This window comes from Hyalella azteca, unplaced genomic scaffold (assembly GCF_000764305.2).
Source record: "Hyalella azteca isolate HAZT.00-mixed unplaced genomic scaffold, Hazt_2.0.2 contig6160, whole genome shotgun sequence".
NCBI classification, from domain to species: Eukaryota; Metazoa; Arthropoda; class Malacostraca; order Amphipoda; family Hyalellidae; genus Hyalella; species Hyalella azteca.
The window spans coordinates 513,845-538,934 of NW_025936328.1; the positions used below are offsets into that span (position 1 = coordinate 513,845).

Sequence of the window (25,090 nt, forward strand, 5' to 3'; positions counted from 1 at the left end):
ATAATCGAAAAAAATGACGTGCACTTCAGTGCATACATTGAGTTGGCGAGCCGCGAAACACGGCGGACGTTAACCAAAAAGGCAGGAGCCGATGAAGTGTCGCCGAGTTATATTGCCGATTCGGCACATCGAAGTATCGCAAAGCTCCGTCTCTAAACGCCCTCCATGGTTCGATGCAAACAAATGGCTCCAGGCACGCCACTGGCGGAAACTAAAACCAACGGCGATGGCTCCTTAAAACCGTTTGTTTTCGCCTGCTTTCGTTCGTTGTTTTTTTTTAGTGAAAGTTTAATTGTTAGATCAAATACAACGGGACACGAAACCTTCTGAGTTGCTTAGAGCTGAGGTAAATAGAAGTATATATTTTAGAATGAATATTGCAACGCTGCTAAGCAAGGAGGAGAACCTGAAGCTTGCATGGAGGCGTTTCCAGAGGTTTCGTTCAACGTTGCGTGTCGATGCAGGCCGAAATTATCTGAAGTTGTTTGGATCTCCGCTTGTCATTTATTGATAGGCTGACACGGTGGGCCATATATCGGCCTTAGATGACACTATAACGTTCTATATCGCCGATCTATATTGCGTTACATTAAAGGTGTCGTTCGCTAGTCGCCAAGTTCAGCTCGGTGTAGGTTTTAGACTGTCACTGGCGGCAGGAAGTAATGCGAGGTTGTGTTACCAATATTGATTGGAGGTGGTTTCTTTGATGCTCTGAGCTCACTTAATTGTTTATGAGAGTCCACCCTTCCTCCCCACCACCTTCTTCCCTTCCACCTTCTTCCCTTCCACCTTCTTCCCTTCCACCTTCTTCCCTTCCACCTTCTTCCCTTCCACCTTCTTCCCTTCCACCTTCTTTCTTCGTTTCTTACTTCCACTCTCAGCGTTTTCCTCTAAATGTGTGTATTTACCGTTAAGACAGCAACGACCAAGAGACTGCTAAGTTAAGTTTACACATAACTATTCTCAAATCTTCAGTAAATGAAATACATTAGTTTCGTATAGTTTTTCGCGCCAAATATTACCATTCGATGAATTTTCAACTCTTCAAAACATATACTGTATTTTCACGCTCCGGATTGATTAGAGCAGTTGTAAGCCTTCCGCGCCATTCAAGATATAGGAAGGAAATAACAGAAGCGATAAATGTGCCTTTATTTATTATCCTTGAACTAATGAAATGTCTCAATCAAACCCAACGATTACATTGAGGAATTTTCACATATAATTATGTTTACCCTAAAAATTAATGCGAAAATAAAATTACAGTGAATCAATTCATGGAAGGAAACTGACAAGTAAATCATTGACGGGTATGCACATGTGAAATATAATAATAATTTACAAGTGCACTGCATTAAAAAAATAAAAACCACGATTTTGGCATGATTATCAATTAGAGTAAAATACCGTACGTATTCACCTACACATGTAATGATGACTTCAGAAAAGATAAATACACGAGAGAAATGGAGTACGAACGGAACTGAAACGAATTGCCTAAACAATAGAACGACAACGAATTAAGCATTATGACCATAAATATATTTCTAAGAACCAGTTCCGGTAATATGTATTACATTATTGTTTGATCAAATTACGTCGACGCTGGCGATCAAACGCCTACAGACGGAAATTCGTCCACGCCAAAAGATGGAAATATTTCGTAGAGCCTATGAATCGAGTGCGTGCATAGGTCATTTTTATCCGTTCCCATCCTTCCTCGCGTCTATTCATTTTTCGTTAGCTATTAAATTTAGGTGTATAACGTGCCCTCGAAGTTCTTTTGAACCAGACACCACGATTAATGCTTCGTAGAATAATATTATTAGTAATAATAACAGTAAAAGAAGAATTAGTTGCATCGAGTCAAAACAGATCAAATATAAAATGTTATACGACGCTGGCAACGAAGAGTCCGACCATCAAAACGTTGACACATGAGCGTAAGCCATGTAATGCTATGTAACTATAGTTAGGGTCATGTCCGAGCTACCATTTCATTCATGATGTGTAATTTAATAAAGGAATACAGGGGCAGAGATTGGGTTATTTTCATGCTTAGATATGATGAACGAGAACCTGACATAGAACATTCTTGATCATCAACCAACAATTGCGCGCAAGCCACCAGCCTCTATATACGCAGTGTATATAGTTACTTGCTTTACTGATGATGGTGTGCAGAGCATCTGCTTCTATAACGCAGTGTAGTTACTTGCTTCACTGATGATGGTGTGCTGAGCATCTGCTTCTATAACTCAGTGTAGTTACTTGCTTCACTGATGATGGTGTGCAGAGCATCAGCCTCTATAACGCAGTGTAGTTACTTGCTTCACTGATGATGGTGTGCTGAGCATCTGCTACTATAACTCAGTGTAGTTACTTGCTTCACTGATGATGGTGTGCTGAGCATCAGCTTCTATAACTCAGTGTAGTTACTTGCTTCACTGATGATGGTGTGCAGAGCATCTGCTTCTATAACTCAGTGTAGTTACTTGCTTCACTGATGATGGTGTGCAGAGCATCTGCTTCTATAACTCAGTGTAGTTACATGATCGGAAATCGATTGTTAAGTGGGTTCCCCCAATTTGGTTTCGTGTGATTTTTATGGGGTTATCTTAAATCAATTGTTTACAATGACTGTCCAATGAGTTTACCTCATTTGAAGAACAAATGACGCCAAGCCATCGCCAAAATAGCCGTCAATATACTTCAGCGAGTTGAACGGAACTTCAAAAATCGACTAACTGATAGCATGGGCAATTGAGGCCGTCATTTGTTCGCTGTCATCTTTAAAACATAAGAGATACATAAATTCAGACAATGTATTTTTTAATCAAAGTTATATTGCAATGACATCTTTGCTAGTTCTTTCTCATTGATCTTTCAAGTCAGGAAGTTTCCGTGAACCACGCTGTACTTTGTAAACATTCACGGTTCAAAACTTGTCTTCACGTAGTCTGAAGCCTTGACCGGTCCACGTAATAAATACGGGTGTCAATATACGCAAGACACTCGACAACGCGATAAATGAGGTAATCTTGCAGCACGTTCATCATGAGATGGACCTCCCTTGCTGGCTCGTGAGAATCGGGCTTCGTTGTTGTCTAATGCGAAATTTACTGGCATAAGTAAAATTTGCAAAATAGCATTACATTATTCAATTGGGGATCGAGTTTCACTTCAGAAAACTTCATAATAATTTTACATTAGAATCGCGTGTTCTCAAAACTTGTTTGAACAAATCATTGTCTGGCAAAGCTGGAATGGATTAAGCATATCTCAATACAAATACGGTCTTGTCATCTTCAAATTATCGTTCATTTAAGAGCATTCACTTCAACTTTATAAAAATGCCATACAATTAAATAAACGCAAGCAACAAGAAGACAAATGAAAGAAGTACAACCATACTTTATATTATCAAAGTAATGGATAAAATTATTCTATGTATAAATTTGGGTCCCGTAATTCAAGTTGATTTCCGATATGCCCGAGTGCGTGAAGACTGGCCGACGAGCGACATGTAGTGCAGGACAGACAGAGAGGCAATTATGTCAAAGCAGGTGCTCGCTAGGATGGTGTTGCCTATTTACTGTCAATAGCCAATTTGTCGTGGGTTAAAGCGCATCGTTCATTGGTAGCATGAAGCTAAAGCGTGCGAGAGGCAGTTTATCCCTGCTCGCTGGAGAGTGGTGAAACGTTTACATGATGCCCTTGCATGCGACCAAATTTCATGACTGCGAATGTCTATAAATTCACTAACCATTTCGAGTGAATTTCCGGTGCATTATAAACAACAAAATAACAGTAGTGATGCTGACGATCGATGCATCACTAATCGATATGATGCGATATTTACATGATCAAACTCTAATATGTTGTTATATATGTATATAATTATACGCATTTCGATTAATATGATGAGAGGAGAGGATTTACCTTGAAATAAATTGAAAATAGTAATTTTAAACTTGTAATCATTCATGGCGGCAGAATTGTAACGATGGTGACGGTGATATTTAAACGTCGTACTAACAGCCACCCGAGTGCACAATCACTCTGGTAACATAATTTTATTTAGTATACGGTAATTAAATTAACGAGCGAGACTTGTTGAAACTATGAAACGATATGAGTTGTTGTGCTTGAGAAATTAATTCATATGACTCGTTCAATATCATAAAATACGAAGCGAACTTTCCTTCGATAATTTTTAAATCTATGGATTTTATATCAAACTCCGTCAATAATGTTAATGATGTCCGTTGAATAAATTTTAACGGACAATAATGATGTCCGTTAAATCACAATCTGATTAGGTTTACAAAAATTACGGAGGAAAATTTGTCGCACTTGGACAAATTTCGCCATGATAAACAGTACTTGAGATGGGATGCATGAGGTAAAATTACACCCCTAAAATATCTTAATATGTTCAGTTAGGACAACTCACCACACGCACTCACAAACAAACGCTCCATGTGTCTCTCGGTCCCATCCTTTTCTTGGACTAACCACCCTGGCCATTAAATCGCCCACACTCATCATTACATCGACTATAATACTTCCGATTATACACGCTTCCTTTTTACGAAGGCACCATCCACAGGAGAAAATTCGTAGGAGATCAGGTAAACCAAGACACTGTCATGGAGCACCATACTGAAGTTACATGGGTTTTGGTATTGGTCGAGCAAATATTCAAGATCGACTGCCTTTAGTCTTGAGAGCTTGGCCTCATGGGTGCGAATTATAGCCCTTTCATTACACGCTCGACGAAAAACAAGTTTGCCGCAGCCAGTGTACCAACACGCTAAAAAAGAAACGCCACTATAATTTGAGGTTTATTACGGCCTGATAGCATCCACTATATCGCCTTCGAGTGTTAACTATCAATTTAACACGGCACCTTGTCTATCCCACTTTCTTCTCCTCCTTGTCTCGTACATCACGCGTCTGGCGCCCGAGTCCGCGCTGAAAACACAGCCTGATTATTTTGACAGATACTGACCCTCTGTGGGCAAAGCTCGGCCTCACATCGTCACCTATTCGACTCAATCACATGGGCTTGTCCTCATATCTTTGCCTTTCCAACTCAATGACAGGGTTTGGCCTCACATCGCCGCCTTTTTTAGTAAATCTCAAGGCTGAGCGTCACATCGTCACCTTTTCGACTCGATGACAGGGTTTGGACTCACATCGTCACCTATTCGACTCAATGGGTTTGGCCTCACATCGTCGTTTTCAGCGCATTTTCTCATTTATGAAAAAATGCACTATTGTGCTCACCATGGCCGTCCGTCCGTCCGTCCGTCTGTCTGTCCGTCCATCCGTCCGTGACTTCACGTTTACGTCAACGAGAAAATGCGCTCTCTGTCACTCACTGCAGTTAGTACTGAGTAATATTTTTTACTAAATCTCAAGGCTGGGCGTCACATCGTCACCTTTTCGATTCAATAGCATATTGATTGTCCATCGGAAAAGCAGAGAATTAATAATGATGTAGCATCGGAAAGCAACACCTTTTCAACTCAATCTCTTCGATGGAGACTTCGCTAATCAGAAACTCAAGGATGCATGATCGGAATGCATCACTGAGTATTAAATAAATGTCCTGAAAACAAACTTTCCTTGATTTGGGCGAAATTGAACTAATTAACAATTTAAACTTAGACACACTGACTGCAGCTTGGAGAAAAAGGGCATTATTATAAGTCGCGTAATATTCTTACCTTCGCTTTACTCGCATATGAGTAGTGAGGAAAATCTTTGTAGTTCGTCAACATTATTTTTGCTTTTTAGCGCATTCTCATTTATGGAGAAAATGCACTAGTGTGCTCGCCATGTCCGTCTGTCTGTCTGTCCGTCCGTCCGTGACTTCATGATTTCGTCGACGAGAAAATGCGTTCTCTGTCACTCACTACAATGAGTACTGAGTTATATTTATTTTAAATTGATAAATCTCGCAGTCAGCCTCAACTTTCAGGCGGACACACGATTACTTGACGACAGTTTCCTATCAAGGTTAATTACCATGCTATTGAGGTAAATTATAATCCTATGAGGTAAATTATAATGCCTTAGAGGAAAATGTGAGGCATCCTCGAGAGGCTGGTCCTGGGTCGACGATCCGTGAGCGCCTCGCACATGCTTGTTTCTAAATCACAATTCTTGCTCCAAGACAAATGAAGTAAACATGAACCGCTCATTATATAGCGTGACCAGAGCACACCCTTCTCTGTGTCGGTAAAACGCTCTTCACATGAAAGTCTTTGAATTAATAAAAGAAGTTAAAACAAATATAATTGTCGAATCTACTGTAGCAAAAAAAAAAACACACTCATGCATGCATGAGAAGTTTGTTTGTGGAAGAAAATTGACTCTTACGTCATATAAAGATAAATTTACATAATTTATGGACAGAAGCGCTCAACTTCATAACATATCCTCATCCATCTTTCAAATCGTCCATTCTTGCCTAAACTCAATTATGCACAGAAAATGATAAGAATTACGTGCGTATTATCCGAGACGATAGATATAATTCGATAGAAATTTTCGTAATGCCAGACTACTACTATGGTCAGGTGCTTATGGTGTAGTGGTTATCACGTCTGTCTAACACACAGAAGGTCCCTGGTTCGAGCCCAGGTAAGCACATGTTATTTTGGAGGAAAAACTGATTAATTAGAAATTTATCTTCAAAAGGCATAAAAAAATTGCTCTTGCCGAAGCATGCAATTCTAGGGGAAATTGTATAGAGACAATTCCTTAAAGGATTGCGGAAGTATGGGCCATGCATATTTCTAATAAATCAGGCACACGATCTGTGGAGAAAGAATTTATAGCAAACAGAAAGAATTAATAGCAAACAATATCAACCGTTAACAAGTGCTTATGGTGTAGTGGTTATCACGTCTGTCTAACACACAGAAGGTCCCTGGTTCGAGCCCAGGTAAGCACATAAACTTTTGACTCACAAATATGCCCTGAAGAAAGTTTATATATAAATGAATATCCAAATCATGAAGCGCTAACAAATTCGAAGCCTGAAACCAGTTTCGAATAAAAAAAAACGTGACAGGCTCTTGATAGTGAAAGACTGGGGATTAATTGACGGAAGGTTATTGCATCTGTCTAGCCTTCCCTAAACCGACACAAAACCTGATATTCTAATTGTATCCTCACATGCAAGTCAGTTTAACATTCAGAAAATAATCTAATGTCTCAACCCTGTATTTTTTTCTCTGTAATTATAATACAGACAACGAATGAAGGTTCAGTTTACAATGGGATTATATCGGCTGGGAGAGACCCGGGCAGTAACGTCAATCTACGGTTATACAAACCATGATTTTATTATCTATATTTTTTATTTGTTCGCACGAGAATCACAAGCATTGATTTCAGTAAGAACACAGACTGACACGATAAATCCAACAAAAAATTCTCACATCTAAAATTCAGTGATCGCACAAACTCATGTATATGACACTACTCATATTTTCCGTTAATGTAATTTTTATTCGAATTTAAATGAATGACGCGAGCCTCATTAAATTTTCATAGACACATCAGCTGTACAAACTAGGAAGCTCTCGAGGAATATTCAACTATTGACTATCGATCCTTAATGGCTGTTAAAATTGTCCAACATAATGATCTAGATCATTACAATGTAATAGTTTCGACCAATACTCTAAGTCAAGCTGTAAACAATGAACTCAATAATTTAAGTTGATGTACAGAGCTTATAGCGTGACCATGTTCTCGAAAACGATCGTTTATTCATCAGTCACGAGATCAGGAAGCATCATGGCGATGGATCACCGAGTTTTGAACAGAGTAGCAAACAAATATTAGATTTCACTTCTCATCAATAGTCTTCCATGAACTATCAATCAATGTGATGGGGCATTTTACTGTTGCATCTGCTTACACTGAGCGTTTGATCTCCGAGCTGCTATTAGTATAAATAATCAACGGTTCTCCATGCAATAAACAAATGTGGAACCCTTAATTATTTATTTACCGTCTATTTTATTTACTACTGTTCTCTATCGTCAATTAATCATAATAAATTTCTGTGAGCAGTGAATAAGAGTATTCATGTGAGATCATAATTGGACAAATTCAAACTGAGTCGAACATTGAATACAACACTCGTAATTTCCACGTGCATTTGAATTGTTAATGAAAGACGCAGACATTAGAAAACTTCAATATTTTATGGTAATATAAGAGTAAACAAATTGACGCTATGCTAGAGTTACCACCAACTAATTGATTACCCCCAATACGTGCACTGCACGGAGCACGTAAAATATCTGGCAGATTGCATGCACTGCACGGAGTACGTAAAATATCTGGAAGGTTGCATGCACTGCACGGAGTACGTAAAATATCTGGCAGGTTGCATGCACTGCACGGAGCACGTAAAATATCTGGAAGGTTGCATGCACTGCACGGAGTACGTAAAATATCTGGAAGGTTGCATGCACTGCACGGAGCACGTAAAATATCTGGCAGGTTGCATGCACTGCACGGAGTACGTAAAATATCTGGAAGGTTGCATGCTGTGCGTCGAGTACGTAATATAACTGGCATGCAGGCTGCATTCACTAGCTGCACGGAGTACGTAAAGTATTGACAGATTGCGACATGTTTAGCTTGTCGTACCTAATTCATGAACATGTGGAGATTTTTGATAACTACTTCCTCCATATTTCCTACCAAATATAGAAGTAACTCAAGATTGCAAGACTTATATCAAAATATAAATTTTCTTGGTTGGAAATCTTATATTTTATTTAAATTTAGGCGCTTCTATTTCTGTGCTTCGCGAAAGTTCAATCGTTGTGGACAAATCGCTACATTACTGTAAATCGATTTTGTTGCAACTGACATCAAATATGGCGATAAATGCAATATTATTGAAGTTTTATGAATGACTTGACATAACTGAGCTCCACAAAGATCATTTCCTTTGCTCCTCTCTGCAGTGATTAGTTGATAAACGTTTATCTGGTGTACGGATAACTCTGTTAAATATTCCTTAAGTAATGCATTCATAAAGGTTCAGAATGCAGAATGTGCATAAAAACTCAAGTAAATATAACTCAATGCATACATTAGTAGAAATTTGATATATGTGTATGGAATCTCAACATGTCGAATCTGGCTGCATGGACAAATGAATTCAGACAATTTCCTTATACCATTTCACCATCGCCCGTTTGAAAGAAACTAAAATCAATTTTGTAGACAAATTGGTTTCTCGACCTGCTGGCAATTGAAGAAAGAAGAATTTTATGCTCGGCCTAATGAGACTGTCAAGTGTTTAGCGCTAATGAGGCTACCAAGTGTTTTGTGCTAATATGTGCGTGCCAAACTGGCGCAGCGTTATAGCTTTATTTTCACTAACTGCATGGGTTGCGATAAAAAAGTTAACCTCCATTCAAAGCAGTTCAAATTATTATATACTGCATGTTATCAAAATACGTTAATCATCAATAAATAGTTTACAAACTTAATTCCACCACTATAAGGTCTTGAAGAGGTTGTGAAATTATTTAAATTAACTTAAACGAATTTTCAGGCTAGATCGAGGTTCCCCGCCTTTCACTTTCTCAAGCAGATGCAAGTAACGTTACTCCGGGCCTCCATAGAATGCACTTGTTGGTAACTACGCTCGACGTGCATCTGTAACAAAACTCGGCTTTGCATCTTGATCCCATGCAAGTCCGTCGCATTCCTGACCAGCGAACAACCATTTCTGTCCATTCCAGACTCTGGAAATCGCCAATTTAGTTTTGCGTCTAATAAACTGCCCGTGTATTCGGGCACTGGGAATGTTAAAATCCTACTGAATTTCTGCAGCTAACTAGAGCACGCCAGACCTGGAGCAATGCCAGCTTTGTGTTTGGGGAGGTCAAGCGATTCGATGCCAAATTACTTGCTAAAATGGAGAATTTAATGCATGAGAATGTGGTGGGGTGCGAGCTGGAGACTGCAGTGCGAACACAACGCATGCCAGTCGAGGCAAGAACCTTTTTGGCCCTATACACTCGTTATATATTTGCCTTGATCGCGAGAAAACTTTAACAATTTTCAACATTTGACATTGGCTCGGTTGATCGAAAGGAGTTTTGAGTTTCAAGTTGTTGTCGTTGTTCATGCGCTTATTTAGCATATGGTGGTAAGAAACAAGAAACGAATACAGTTTTAATATTTTGAGCACAGCATTTTTTATTAGGGTTGTAAGGTTAAAAGCTCGATCAGTTTTAAATCATCTAATAAATACATATACATACAATACATAAACATACATATAATAAATCTCATTTTACTGAGATTTTGACTGTAAGCATTCTGCCGGCTTAGATTATTCGACTAAATTTCATTTGACTGTAACATGATACAATACTAACAAAATATGGATTTTATTCTTAAAGCTGAGAGCGCTTTGCTAATTATATATCTGCAATGAAATTATTCATGTTTTTGCAAATGCATGCATGACGGGAAATTAATCATCCTATACACAGAACTTCGTAAAATCTTTACCTGAACAACGCACCGTTATACAGAACAGTAAATCATTCAAGTACTGATCGATGAATAATTATTAATTTTGTAGCCAATAATTATCATGGTCGTCAAGACTGCGGCACTCAGCAGCCACTTGCGAGGTTTTGATAAATAGTTTTTTATAAATACTGCCGTCAAATTTCTGCCATAATGCCGTACGAATCATTGTCATAACGACAAGCGAATTTTCGCCAGATTTCTACTCGGATTACCATCGTAATTCTATGCAAATTATTACTAGAATGTCACGTGAAATATTGAAATGGAACACAATTTCGATCAAACATCGAATCTTAAGTCTTATGATTCTTTCAATGAAAATACTGAAGATATCATACATATATACTATCGAGGCGAGGAAAGTTCATTGGAACAAACGCAGAATTTGTCGAGTCCCTGGCGAGTTAACCGCAGCGGGTTGTCCGCTAACACTGAAGAGGATGAGAGGAAACCTCAAGAAAGTTGTCGGTGAAGTCGGCGGTTTTTTTAATTACATAACAAAAGAAAGCTACAGAGGTGTGGCTAAATATGAGCTCGAGTATACGTAATCTTTCGAAAATAAAAGGCGAAATATCGTCAGCCATTTCAACATCACATCAATGCATGATATAATTCCGAGGATTTTGTTGAGATAATAACGATATAGATGACTATACGTACGTCGTTTGGGATTGTTTTCGCAAAAATCCTTTCTGAAAAATGAACGAGTGAACCATATTTGAATGAAGACATCAGTAGTATGTACTATAATCACATGCAGTTGATATTAGTTTATCTGTTGTATTATCTGTGACCGAATTCTTTGGAACGTTAATTTGCTGGAGGTAAAGAAATAGAAGTAATTGTTCAGTGAATAAAATACAGGGTTATTCTATTCTACAAACTCCCGACATCTCAGCCTACCGCTGTAGGTGGGGCCCATAGCTTACAGCTGTAGGTGGGCCCATAGTTTACAGCTGTAGGTGGGCCCATAGTTTACAGCTGTAGGTGGGGCCCATAGTTTACAGCTGTAGGTGGGCCCCTAGTTTACAGCTGTAGGTGGGGCCTATAGTTTACAGCTGTAGGTGGGGCCCATAGTTTACAGCCTGTCTCTTATACACATCTAGATGTGTATAAGAGACAGGACCAATACTCTAAGTCAAGCTGTAAACAATGAACTCAATAATTTAAGTTGATGTACAGAGCTTATAGCGTGACCATGTTCTCGAAAACGATCGTTTATTCATCAGTCACGAGATCAGGAAGCATCATGGCGATGGATCACCGAGTTTTGAACAGAGTAGCAAACAAATATNGCGTTGGGTGGTGCAGTGGCTGTCTCTTATACACATCTAGATGTGTATAAGAGACAGGTGTAGGAGAGGCTCGTTGTTTACATGTGTAGGTGAGGCTCTTTGTTTACATGTGTAGGTGAGGCTCGTAGTTTACAGCTGTAGGTGCTGCTCGTTGTTTACATGTGTAGGTGAGGCTATTTGTTTACATATGTAGGTGAGGCTCGTTGTTTACATGTGTAGGTGAGGCTCGTTGTTTACATGTGTAGGTGAGGCTCGTTGTTTACATGTGTAGGTGAGGCTCGTAGTTTACAGCTGTAGGTGGGCCCATAGTTTACAGCTGTAGGTGAGGCTCGTTGTTTACATGTGTAGGTGAGGCTCGTAGTTTACAGCTGTAGGTGGTGCCATTGTTTACCGAGTGCAGTAACATTGGTCGCGGTAAAACAATGCTTCTCTAATTGCGGCCGAACGCAAAGCCCAAGCACAGGCCCTTGCGGGGCCCACAAACTGTCAGTGGTTTTTGTCACTGCCGACCAGAAGACGCTCGAAAAAAGTGCGTGTGGTAACATAATTGACTTAAACCCGCTGGCTAGATTCTAATACACTTAGCAGGCGAATATATTATAAGCTTAATAATTTTCCTGAACAATTTTTAGTAGTTTTTTTATTTCTTGTTTAAAACACAGTTTAATTAATTTATCTTTATAGCTGAAACACTCATGATGATTATAGAAAACGAATGTTCGAGCCATCCAACAGGGTCAAAAGAAAGTTGATGTAGTTCATAAATCAGTAGCGTACTGCAGCTTTCGATATGTAAGTCAGTAATGCACTAAAAGGGAAAAAAGTAGTCGAAAAATATCGTTTTGGGAATCATATAATATATACACCAATACACCACCATAGATGTTCTCTGGTGAAATTATACAGCTCTGTGAAGATTACGCTATTATTCTTATTTATTAAACACAACCAAATTTCACAGTAGTTAGTTTAATTAAATACACACTGTTGGTCTTGAGAGATGAGACATAACAATGTTATTCGTGCACCAAATCAGCGTCAATGTCGTCAAGATTCTAACCTATGAGCATTCCAATTGTTTTCGAATGGTATATATTCAGTTCATGCAGATTTTGTACTATAACTATCAGCATAATGGATAAGAAGTGTGCTTATTGAATAGTTACAATTATATTGGTTCACAATTAATACTACCTACCATTTACCCAAGTGAAAAAAAATGAGGAGCGAAGAGAGTAGCTTCCTCTTCCCTCATATACATTATGACTATACATTATTATTACCTTCCCTCACAATAAAATTTTAAACATGCCTGCACCACAGATTCACCCATCTGAAATAAACCTACCTAGACCTGCACGCAGGAACCTTGCCCAACTTCGCACAAACAAATCACCGCTACTTCTCTCATATCTAAATAAAATAGACCCTGCCACACACCCTTCTCCACTTTGCCCACTCTGTCTGTCCAACTGTAAACGCTGCAGGGCTGCTGGCCCGCTGGGGCGACCGACTTGGCTGGCCCCAGAACTGGGTCTAGGCCCCGCCTCGCGCCATGAAGCGAGGCGGGGAGGGTCAACAACAACAACAACAACGAACTTTCAAGATGAATTCTTTCACTTGAATATTTTCCCCCGAGCTACGAGTTCCTAAATGTTTTTGACCTATGCTAAACACCCACGCATAGTTTTAACTTTCAGAAGACATTTCCTGAGCTCCACTTCCAATTACCACTCATTGGAAACAACTTGAATGGCCTTCACAACGCTGACGGCTAAAGAAGAAGCTGTGGTTGGAACCGAGATAATATGACCAGCGTGGACGACGATCGCTCATCCACGGATAAGTGATGTCTAAAATTTGTTGTTGCTGTCGACATGTCTGACAAAATGAGTGATGTATCGGTGCCCCGAGACCACCGCACTCTTGTGCCATGACGTCTGTACCGTCCTTCGTAATAAAACAATAATAATAATAATAATTAACTTCATTATACGTCAATGCGATCCAATGGCGGTGCAGTGAGAGAAAAATGTTTACTAGGGATGGCCACTTATGTATGCCTTGATTATTTATTTACGTCATGGTCATTCAGGTATATCATGGGTACACACATATTATAGGCACTAGTGTCAGGTGTGTATATATATACTCTTATTAGTGTAGTTTGGCAGAAGCTGTTCTTTAATGCAGGTTTCATTGAAGACCAGAGAGTATTTCATATTGACAATTTTCTTTATTTATNGGGCCCATTACAACAAACTAATGTTATTTACAAATATTCCTGCCACAAAGAAGGTTGTAGACTTCTCCAGAACGTAAATTACATTGGTTTGACCAGCACGACTTTGAGCCGCCGCCTAACATGCCACCTCCAGACCGGAGGACCGAAGAACCACATGAGAGAGGCTCATAATGAGACCCTCACTCGCGCGACGTTAGAGACCCACACCAGAATCATCATGAGATGCCCAGACGCCACGAGACTGGCCATAGCTGAGGCTCTCATCATCAAGCATGAGTCTCCAGCTATTAATTTACAAACTACCGGATTTGTCAGGACGTTGAAACTGTTCTCGTAATTTAAGCTTTGATTCCAATCTGTATCCATAATACCTATGTTTGTACTAATGTCATTTCAAAATTTCAAATTCAGATGTTGCGAAACTCTTCCTATACTTGATAATGAATGAAGTTGCATTCGAAACGTCGTAAAAAAATATAATAAAATGTCCCTTGGAAACCTGATATTTGGATTTTCACTTCCTATCAAGAGCCTAATTCGCCGAATCGAGAAAAATACTAAGAAAATTGTCAATAAGAAATACTCTCTGGTCTTCAATGAAATATACTCTTATATGCATATATTGGTCGATCACAATTATGCAGCGGTCATTCATATACATTATGACTAATGCTGTATTTGATGATCAACCCTATATGTTATTGCACCCTTTGATGAAAAATATTGTAATGAACCAAATATTTAGTTACTCGGATTTTTTTTTATATTTACAACGTATAGTCCTACTCATTTCATTCTAAAAGATACTGTGCTTACCTGGGCTCGAACCAGGGACCTTCTGTGTGTTAGACAGACGTGATAACCACTACACCATAAGCACCTTTTTACGTATGATATTGTTTGCTATAGATTCTTTCTGTTTGCTATAAATCCTTTCTCCACAGATCGTGTGCCAGATTTATGTCATATGTACATGGTCCATACTCATATCATCCTTTAGCGAATTTTATATTTAAAAATTTCCCTAGAATTGCATGCTTGAGGACAATATTATTTATGTTTTATGAAGATAAATTTCTGAATTAGTTTTTTCTTCCAAAAGAGCATGTGCTTACCTGGGCTCGAACCAGGGACCTTCTGTGTGTTAGACAGACGTGATAACCACTACACCATAAGCACTTGCGCAGTATTGAACCTGTTCACATTATATTGCACAATAATTAAAGACTGAAATCTCAAATAGTTCTGAAATTATTGCATTTTGTTATTTATTTCTACAGTAATTCGACGTTTTTCACATTATGAAGTGAACTTTGAAATTCTCCAAATGACGAACAACGTTTTCTGGCGAAGCTGGCAAACTGCCTAACTGAGACCTCCTGTGTTGACTACAGAGCGTAAAGAATTTTTTTAAGGTAATAATTTTTATAGTTTCTACGAAATTCAGGTATTCAAGTGTGGGTAGATCACAAGTGAAAAAATGAAATTAGTTAACGTAAAAGTGAAAATAATCAAACCGATTATGATTTATTATATCGATGCTATAATTTTTTTTAACAAAATTGAGGATTCCTTCCGTCAGTATGAAAAAAAGGAATGTAAAAAGAATGAATTCATCTTAAAGAACTTTCGTCCTATTAAAATTAATATCCTCTATTTATAAAAACATTTTTATGAAAATAATTTATAAATGTAGATTTAAAAACAAAGTTTCAGAAAGAGGATAAATAAATAAAAAATTCAGAAATATTTGACGGTTTGCTCCTTATGAAAATAACTTAGAGGCCGCCAAGCACATAATCTTAATCTCTTTTCACAATATTTCCCGAGTCATTATCTATCAGTGTAATTGTGAGAATGAATGAAAACATGGACAAGAGGAATGAATAAAAGAAAAACACTGGCCAAGAGGAATGAATGAATGAAAAAACTAGCCAAAGAGGAATGAATGAATGAAAAAAAAAAACTGGCCAAAGAGGAATGAATGAATGAAAAAAACTGGCCAATGAGGAATGAATGAATGAAAACACCGGCCAATGAGGAATGAATGAATGAAAACACTAGCCAAGTGGGCGAGAACAATGAATAGAATGAATAGAAGTTTTATTTTTTCATTGCAAATAGCAGAATAGTCCTGAATGAAGATGTGCAAGTTGCAAGTTGCAACGAACGCAGTACTCCTTATGTAAGAGAAAACATACGAATAAAAAGTCGGCTTCAGACAAGTTAATTACGTTTTAGAAGCACTTAGCTGGTCACTATGTGTCGATAAATATAAACACAGTCTTTGGTGTAATTATATATTATACCATATCATTATATTTGTTGCAATAGAGCATATAATTAATTCGTTTACGATTTCACTCTAGGTTGTTTTACATTGCAAGTTATGGAATCGTAATCAACCTATAAGCTGATTGGTAACATTTCTTCCGTCGAACAAAAAAATTTCTAACATTGTTTAGATGTAATTTTAATTTAACTGACATTTACATCAAATAATAAGGAACTGACGCACGAATGTTAAAATCGGCATTTCCCCAGAATTTTGAAGGCTTATTGAAAGCTCGTTAATTCGCACTACCAAAATAATCTACATCAAGTTAAATAAGATGCCTTCTTCGTTTCAAATTTTATATGGTTCCTTCCAAAAACCGTCTCACAGGGATTTTATATAGGCAAAAGATATGGGGTCTGATCAGCGTATATACATGAGGCCTAATCAATAATAAGACCATATATGGTGGACAGATGCAGCCACTGAAAAGGTAAAAGGCTTAATGCATTATTTTCTTTAGGCTTGTTCAGAGACCATGTCTCGAAAGCGGGATTGTACTTCGTTAAAAAGAAAAGAGCTTCGCGCGCCCTAATTTATTATAACGTATTTATGCACTTGTCCGACGACCTCTCGGTTATACAAACAAACCTCGAGCATGATTGCGATACCGGCAAGATACCACGGTGATATCAAGTGAATACCTGCTGGAAACCGACAGGATACCAGCGGGAAACTTCACAATACCAGCGGGAAACCCTCTGAGGATCAGCGGGACTCCCACTAGGGTTCTCCATAGGGGTTCCTACGTAGCTCCTACCCACAATGGACCACGGCAAGTGTCATCCTAACTACAACAACTGAAAACAACGATTTGGATGTGGGTATAGATCGCAATGTGACAACAGCGTCTCATAAAAGACAAACAAGAGGTTCGATGCCTACAGATAAAAACGTGTTCTCAATTACACGATATCTGACTCGATGATTATCATCAATATCGGTGATGTTGATATGGTCCTACAACTTGATAGTTATGATGTCGTTATGATGGTCCTATAACTTCATAGTGATTATGCCCGTTATATAGTGTTTCAGCAAAAACATCAGCGCAATGAAATCATGGTTGACTGCCTACATATGTAACGGTTACTTCATTCATGCTTTTTCCATACTTCAGCAGCATACATTCGTCTCAAATGTTTATTATTATCATGATATGCCAAATGCGAGAGACAACTAAAAAAGTAATCAAAAGGATAATCGATCATCCCAGAGAAATTTAATTAGAACTTGTGAGACCAGGAAAAAATTCAAACATCTCAGTGAAGGGCATAGGTTCGATTTCTTAATATATCAACCGTCTGCATTGTCGTTGCTTTTCTTCTAATGTTACTATATTGAGAACACAACAAAAATAACGATGCGTCCAGGACGTAGCTTCCTATCAAAATCGGTCCTTTGCAAACGGTTGAGCCACTCGTTAATTGGCTCAGAATTCAAGACAAACTTAAATTTAATTTTAGCATACTCGAGGCAAATGTAAATAAAAATATAAAATTAGGTATGGTACTGTTAGTTTAGCGGCAATTATATTGGCGTTTTCAACATCCTACAGTCAAACGAAACGGAAGTTTACGGATGCAAGGATTGTTTTTATGTCAAGAAGGCCTGAACTGAGTTAAACCAAACTTAGGACCGACTGCATGCCCCCAAATAACGTGGCACCAACTAAGTCTACGGACAAGATCTGCAAGTATCAGAGCAGGACATAACATGAACCTATTATCACACTTGGGAGCCGCGGTAATAAAGTCTGCAGTTCAAAACACGACGAATAGAGCCTTGGGTACGCAATCTCTGTTCAGGCCGGAGAAAAGATGTTGTAACTTGAGAGGTAACTTATAGACTCTGAAACCGAGGCGCCTTTTGTCAGAGACACATTTTTAGCTATCAAGCGATCAGAACTACGGGGTGTCCGTCCTGAACATGGTTGTGGTGGTGGTGCAGTGGTGCGTTGGTGCGTTGGGTGGTGCAGTGGTGCGCTGGGTGGTACAGTGGTGCGTTGGGTGGTGCAGTGGTGCGCTGGGTGGTGCAGTGGTGCGCTGGGTGGTGCAGTGGTGCGCTGGGTGGTGCTGTGGTGCGCTGGGTGGTGCAGTGGTGCGTTGGGTGGTGCAGTGGTGCGTTGGGTGGTGCAGTGGTGCGTTGGGTGGTGCAGTGGTGCGCTGGGGGAGTGTCGTTAGAATTAAGGATCAGAGATACCGTCATTTGCCTCATATTTCAAAAATTTTTGAGAGGTCATTTTGATTTGAACGTCGAATATAACCGTAATCGAAATTTTTATTGAAATAGGTTCACTTTTTTCAATTTTATATCTTTCATTTTTAGATGTGACGTAGTATTTCAAACGCACGGCCTTATAATCCTTGCGAATTGCATTCCAGCGTTTAACAAACAAATTTAAATAAAATTTGTTAGGCAATAGAAATCCCGGAGTGCTGGGAACCCTTAGTGAAATAACATCTAATTCACACACAATTTTACCGTACGACAATAATCTCGTATGCGTCATAGAACAATCGACGATCTCTGAAGCGTTTGCATGCTCTCGAATATCAATTATTTCTACACGCACGTCGCACAGAAACAAACAATCGAGCGTCTATAAAGAGGCGTCACTGAACTGCTTCTCCCATAACTAAATACAAAGGTCGCCAATACGCAGGGTGACATTCAAGTCTCTTTTGTATATAAGGTTGTAATAACATAGCGCCATTGTGCTCGGGTCATGAGCATAGCTCTTTAGTTTCTTACAGATGCAGATAAGGCCAGCTTAGAATTTATGGCCAAGAATCGTGTGTGTTTGGAATAAATGAACGAGAGGGAAGCGGAAGGGAGGCCCGCTGTCTCTCATGCGAGTTTCGTGCCTTGATTTACTGGCACTGAAATTCGTGAGCTGTGTCTTAGCTCCAGGAGCGGCTCAATGCACGATATTCGTAACTGAGAGCGGCTCAATGCACGATATTCGTAACTGAGAGCGGCTCAATGCACGATATTCGTAACTGAGAGCGGATTAATGCACGATATTCGTAACCGAAAGCGGCTCACTGCACGAAATTCGTAACTTGGTGCGGCTCAGTGCACGATATTCGTAACCAATAGCTACAACTAAAAACTGTGAAGATAATTCGGTCTTCAATCCAACAACAAGGAAGCATCTTCCTATCATGAGTCCGCGCGTAAGCAGCCATCACACGAACGAAGCAAAATGAAATTAACTATTTCGTTAAATTAACTATTTGGCTATTTCGTCATACTTGGACGAAATAGCCAAAAACAAACCAACGATACAGTCGAGAAACAGTTAATAAAAATATTTTATTAACTATTAAATACAAAAGCATAAAGTTTCGGTATAATCTATAAATGCCATACTATTTAGATTTTAGCTGGATTAACCAGATCATTATAAAGTGCAAGCAGTGTCAACCGAATGAAGCAAGTCAAGAAAGCGCGACTGAATGCAGTGCAGGAATTGCCGAGGGACTATAGCGCTGGAACAGAAGAAGAGGGAGGGGCGGTAGAGGGGCGGCGGCCCCCCATGGAGTTCGGCATGCTAGCTGGCGAGGAGCAATACTGATGCAGGAGCAGATAACAATTTGTCGTGCGTGTCAAGCGTGCGATAAAAACGGCGGCGGCATGCGGGTTGCCGGAGCTCTGCTGGAGGGGAGAGGGAAATACTGGGTGGTGGGAGACTGGGTGGTGGGGGTGTGGTGGGACTGGGTGAAGGACTGCGAAAAGACGTAGGTTAATGAATATTTGCTTGAGGGGTTTGGATGATGAGGGATTCATTTAATGGATAGTTGAAGGAGTGATAAGATGATGGCTGGGTGGGTGATGGGTGGGTGATGAGGGAGGGTGACGTGCGAGAACTTACAAGTCTCCAGTATATATATTTGCAAGTCTTTAATATATATACTGAAGAATGGAACCCCCTGCTGTTGCACACGGGACTAACCTGAGCGAAAGACACTTCTTTTACATAGCTAATCAAGCGCTATGCCAGGAATGTCTTTGTGAGCGATTACGAGCGGCTGTTGAGAGGGCTGGACCCGCCCTATATAAGGCTTAAGTCTGGCATGTGTATGGCTGACCCAGCTCGTATATATATTAGGTAGTAATGTGGGTCGAGATAAAACAAGTGCATGCACTGGAGTACGATAGGAGATAAGGGTGTTCATCTTAAATCATCCAGTAGATTAATGTTGAGTAGTAGTCTGATTTTGAAGATATAACAAAACAATCACATACGCGCGTTCGCCTTTTATGAAGTGCCTTCCCATCAATAAACAGACATAGTACTACCAAACTATAAGTTGATTACAATAAATGACGATATAAACATGGAAGTACCGATTCCAGTGTTTCCATATGCTTACATGCATCTACAGGTGTCGTTTTGAAAGAAAAATCTAAGTACTTCCGTGTGAACGCCATGTTTTGTGCCTTCAGAATGTTTCATCGGCAAACTGCAGTCCATACAACATGCTGACTTGGTCTGTCTTAACGTGACAATTAAATACAAATGAAAACGCTTAATAAACACGCTTTTCATTAATTTTTTCTTGCATATTGGTGGCGATTACATAGCAGCTGGATTAGCATAACTATCACAGTGACATCACCAGCAATCATTGCGCTGCGCTCTACAGAAGTTACTCGGGTAATTGGGGGCTTGTTCTTTGTCACGAACCTGACAACACAACGTTCTACTTTATTATTTAATTAATCCTTCAAGATTTGCAGCTTTGATCCTGCTAAAAGTATGGCAAGATCGGATATAATCTTGTTTTAAAAATTGTTTATTTACGTTACGAACTCAAGGCTAAAATAAATTAATGAAATAAAATTATATTTACTATACCACAAAAATTTGTACGTCATAACATGTGCACGAATTTTTTAAGTATTTCTTACCAAATTAGAAATTGTTTTTGTAATTCAAACTCGGTCAGTTTAATTACTCATCACATCCTGATCGGCAGCGCATGCCATTTCCAGGCGTGAGGCGCATGCCACTTCCAGGCGTGAGGCTCATGCCACTTCCAGGCGTGAGGTGCCTGCCACTTTCAGGCGTGAGGCGCATGCCACTTCCAGGCGTGAGGCGCATGCCACTTCCAGGCGTGAGGCACAGCTAACGGCCTCGCTATATTGATTCGCGGGAGCCGAGAATCTGGAAACAGATGCTTTTGTTGTTCTCACTGCACCGCCTGTTGTTGTTGTTTTCACTGCGCCGCTTGTTGTTGTTGTTTTCACTGCGCCGCCTCTTGTTGTTTTCACTGCAACGCTTGTTTTTTTCGCTATTTACACTGCACCAGCTGTTTTTTGAAATTTTCACATCATCAGTTGTTGTCTTTATTTGCTTAGGATGGAAACTACCAGGATCAGTCCATGGTTGTTTCCACTCGCAGTTATAGCAGCTGATAGTAGCTCAGAACTGTCGCAGTAGCTGATAGTAGCTCAGAACTGTCGCAGTTGCTGATATAGTAGCTCAGAACTGTCGCAGTTGCTGATATAGTAGCTCAGAACTGTCGCAGTTGCTGATAGTAGCTCAGAACTGTCGCAGTTGCTGATAGTAGCTTAGAACTGTCGCAGTTGCTGATAGTAGCTTAGAACTGTCGCAGTTGCTGATATAGTAGCTCAGAACTGTCGCAGTTGCTGATAGCAGCTCAGAACTGTCGCAGTTGCTGATAGTAGTAGCTCAGAACTGTCGCAGTTGCTGATAGTAGCTCAGAACTGTCGCAGTTGCTGATAGCAGCTCAGAACTGTCGCAGTTGCTGATAGTAGCTCAGAACTGTCGCAGTTGCTGATATAGTAGCTCAGAACTGTCGCAGTTGCAGCTATATTGAGGTTCCTAATCTGATAATTTTGGCCACAATATTTTTGATTATCACAATGACAACACAAGATTTGTTAGATCTAACAATTCATATTAATTTGAACGTTTAGTCTCAAACACAAACTTATGAACACCCTAGAATAATTCAGACAATTCAATTCAGTACAGAAACATGCAGTTTTCAAGAACCAGTATCTTTTCTATTACAATATTTTTCAATATAATCATATTTTTCAGTAAATTCTTTCAAGTCTTCACTTCAATTAAGTTGACAAAATTAGAAAAAAAACATTAAGTTAATTCGGTACCATTACTACGGAGTACAGAAAGTTGATTGTTAAAATAAAAAATATGCCAGGAAAATCTCTTAAAATAACTTACAAAAGGCAATATAGTGATAACTTAGAAACAATTATAGTGGGAGCATTGAAATTTTGCACGTGAGATTTCTTTTGCACGCAGAAACATGAGCGAGTCTTAGGGACCAAAAAAGTATCGCTCTTTCTTGCCCACAGCTGCAAGCAGAGGGCAAACTACTGCATGGGTCTGGATGTTGAAAGTTAAATGGAATCACCCTTTAGACAATATCCCTTTCACTTCACTATGTGTGTCAATACTCAATTAATAGGAAAAGGTCATGATGGTTAGGGCGGAGTGATCACGCTGAGGAGCAACTCGTCCGCTGCATGTGCGCCTTCCCCTTACACTTACAGCAGCGTGCATCAGCGCCTTTCCCTTACAGCAGCCTTTCCGTTACAGCAGCGCCTTTCCCTTACAGCAGCGCCTTCCCCTTACAGCAGCGCCTTTCCCTTACAGCAGCGCCTTCCCCTTACAGCAGCGCCTTCCCCTTACAGCAGCGCCTTCCCCTTACAGCAGCGCCTTTCCCTTTCCCCTTACAGCAGCGCCATCCCCTTACAGCAGCGCCTTCCCCTTACCGCAGCGCCTTTCCCTTACAGCAGCGCCTTCCCCTTACAGCAGCGCCTTCCCCTTACAGCAGCGTGCAGCAGTGCCTTCCCCTTACAGCAGCGCCTTTCCCTTACAGCAGCGCCTTCCCCTTACAGCAGCGTCTTCCCCTTACAGCAGCGCCTTCCCCTTACAGCAGCGCCTTCCCCTTACAGCAGCGTGCAGCAGTGCCTTCCCCTTACAGCAGCGCCTTCCCCTTACCGCAGCGCCTTTCCCTTACAGCAGCGTCTTCCCCTTACAGCAGCGTCTTCCCCTTACAGCAGCGCCTTCCCCTTACAGCAGCGCCTTCCCCTTACAGCAGCGTGCAGCAGCGCCTTCCCCTTACAGCAGCGTACAGCACCTCTTCCCCTCACAGCTCCCCTAGTTAGCGCTATCTGCAAATCGTTTACATGTCGCGCTGAGCGAGCGCGGCTCGCAACCGAGGCCGAACCCTCGGCCAAACCCGGCGTCCTTCCGTCGTCTATGGAGACGTTCCCTACAGACTGGCAAATGTTCGCAACTAAAAAGTTCGCAACTAAAAGTTAGAACTGTTGAATAATTCAATATTATTAATATTTGCATACAAGTGAACTAGTGCAAATATGATTTTGTTCTTTTATTTTTTAAACACGTAGAATAAATTTGTTTGGGATCTAAATTCATGAATAAACGGCATTTTCACACGATTTAGTCACAAAACGGTTACATGAATGACTATGGTATACCTCCAGTTCAACTTTTATTTCATTCTGTGACGAATATCTTTCCGAGTTTTTAAACAAATGAAATAAATGCAAACAAAATCATTTAAACGGAAATGAACGTATAAACAATGTATCCTGGCATGCCAGTTATTCTAGATTGTGACCTTCAAAAGCGAATAATTCAGCGCGGACTGCATTATTCTGACAAAGTAATCTTGCCGACGTTTCACGCGTCGTTTCCTAGCCTGGGTTTTCGTTGGCGGCTTACGCCGCTAGGACGCCGGCTACGCCATTTTGTATATAGATGGCGTATTAGACGCTCGAACGCCTCTCGGAATAACACGAGCGGCCGAATACTTGACAACGGCTCCGAGAAGACACTTCTCTGCGAACTAACTCGAAAACGACTTCCTAAAGCACAAAAAATAAACAAAAGTTACAATTGCAGCGCGCCAACTCGACTTGAGGAACATTTTCCCTTCCGAGTTAAACTCGCGAAATCTTTGCTCTTGCTCAAAAAATCGTTGCTCTTCTTATTTTTTTAGCCAAAAGAATTAAAGTGACAGCAGGGAATAAGATACTGAGGAAATTTTAAAACAGCCTAAATAATTAAATTTAGCTATGTGCAGGGACGAATACAGCGAATACGAATAATTTTAGAATACAGCGAAAAGAATAGGAGGATGTGAGGCAGAGTCTGGTTATGAAAAACTCGCAAAGCCTGCATCGTTCTTCACAGGCTTAATCAAGAGGAAAGGATTCTGAACGGCATCGTTAATTTTATTATAGATGTAAGGCATGTGCCATGATGACAGCACTGCAGCCTGAGTAGTTAACATTATAGGGCCGATAAAGAAGCATGTCTGCACATGCGACCTAGCGATCTCATGTACGAAACATCTGCATATATGCAGTGCACTGCTATTCAAAATTTTTAAAATAACACAATTATACGTAAAAAAGGTCGCTCGTCCGAGGGAAATAGCATGTGAATAGAAATCTTTAAAAAAATCGCACAGAAAATTCCAGAAAACATAGTTGAGTGCTACTAAAATCAAGTCATAAATATATCGATGATACATGGATCGTTCATCTGGTTATGAATGATTTTCAAAAAAATGAAATTGAGAAACAATT

At 39.9% G+C, this 25,090-nt stretch overlaps 1 protein-coding gene and 4 non-coding genes across 5 annotated transcripts; 3 read left to right on the plus strand and 2 right to left on the minus strand.

Annotated features, from left to right (window-relative positions):
* The first annotated feature begins 6,590 nt into the window (after positions 1–6,590).
* On the plus strand, positions 6,591–6,663 carry Trnav-aac. The gene has a single exon. It is a non-coding gene; the product is annotated as a tRNA-Val (tRNA).
* A 231-nt stretch (positions 6,664–6,894) lies between these two features.
* On the plus strand, positions 6,895–6,967 carry Trnav-aac. The gene has a single exon. It is a non-coding gene; the product is annotated as a tRNA-Val (tRNA).
* A 7,973-nt stretch (positions 6,968–14,940) lies between these two features.
* Positions 14,941–15,013, minus strand: Trnav-aac. The gene has a single exon. It is a non-coding gene; the product is annotated as a tRNA-Val (tRNA).
* Positions 15,014–15,239: 226 nt separating this feature from the next.
* Positions 15,240–15,312, minus strand: Trnav-aac. Its single transcript has one exon. It is a non-coding gene; the product is annotated as a tRNA-Val (tRNA).
* A 7,681-nt stretch (positions 15,313–22,993) lies between these two features.
* LOC108670178 (proline-rich receptor-like protein kinase PERK2) lies at positions 22,994–23,638 on the plus strand. The gene has a single exon (XM_018157639.1). It carries the CDS (start codon positions 22,994–22,996, stop codon positions 23,636–23,638), a length of 645 nt encoding a protein of 214 aa, XP_018013128.1.
* Positions 23,639–25,090: the final 1,452 nt, after the last annotated feature.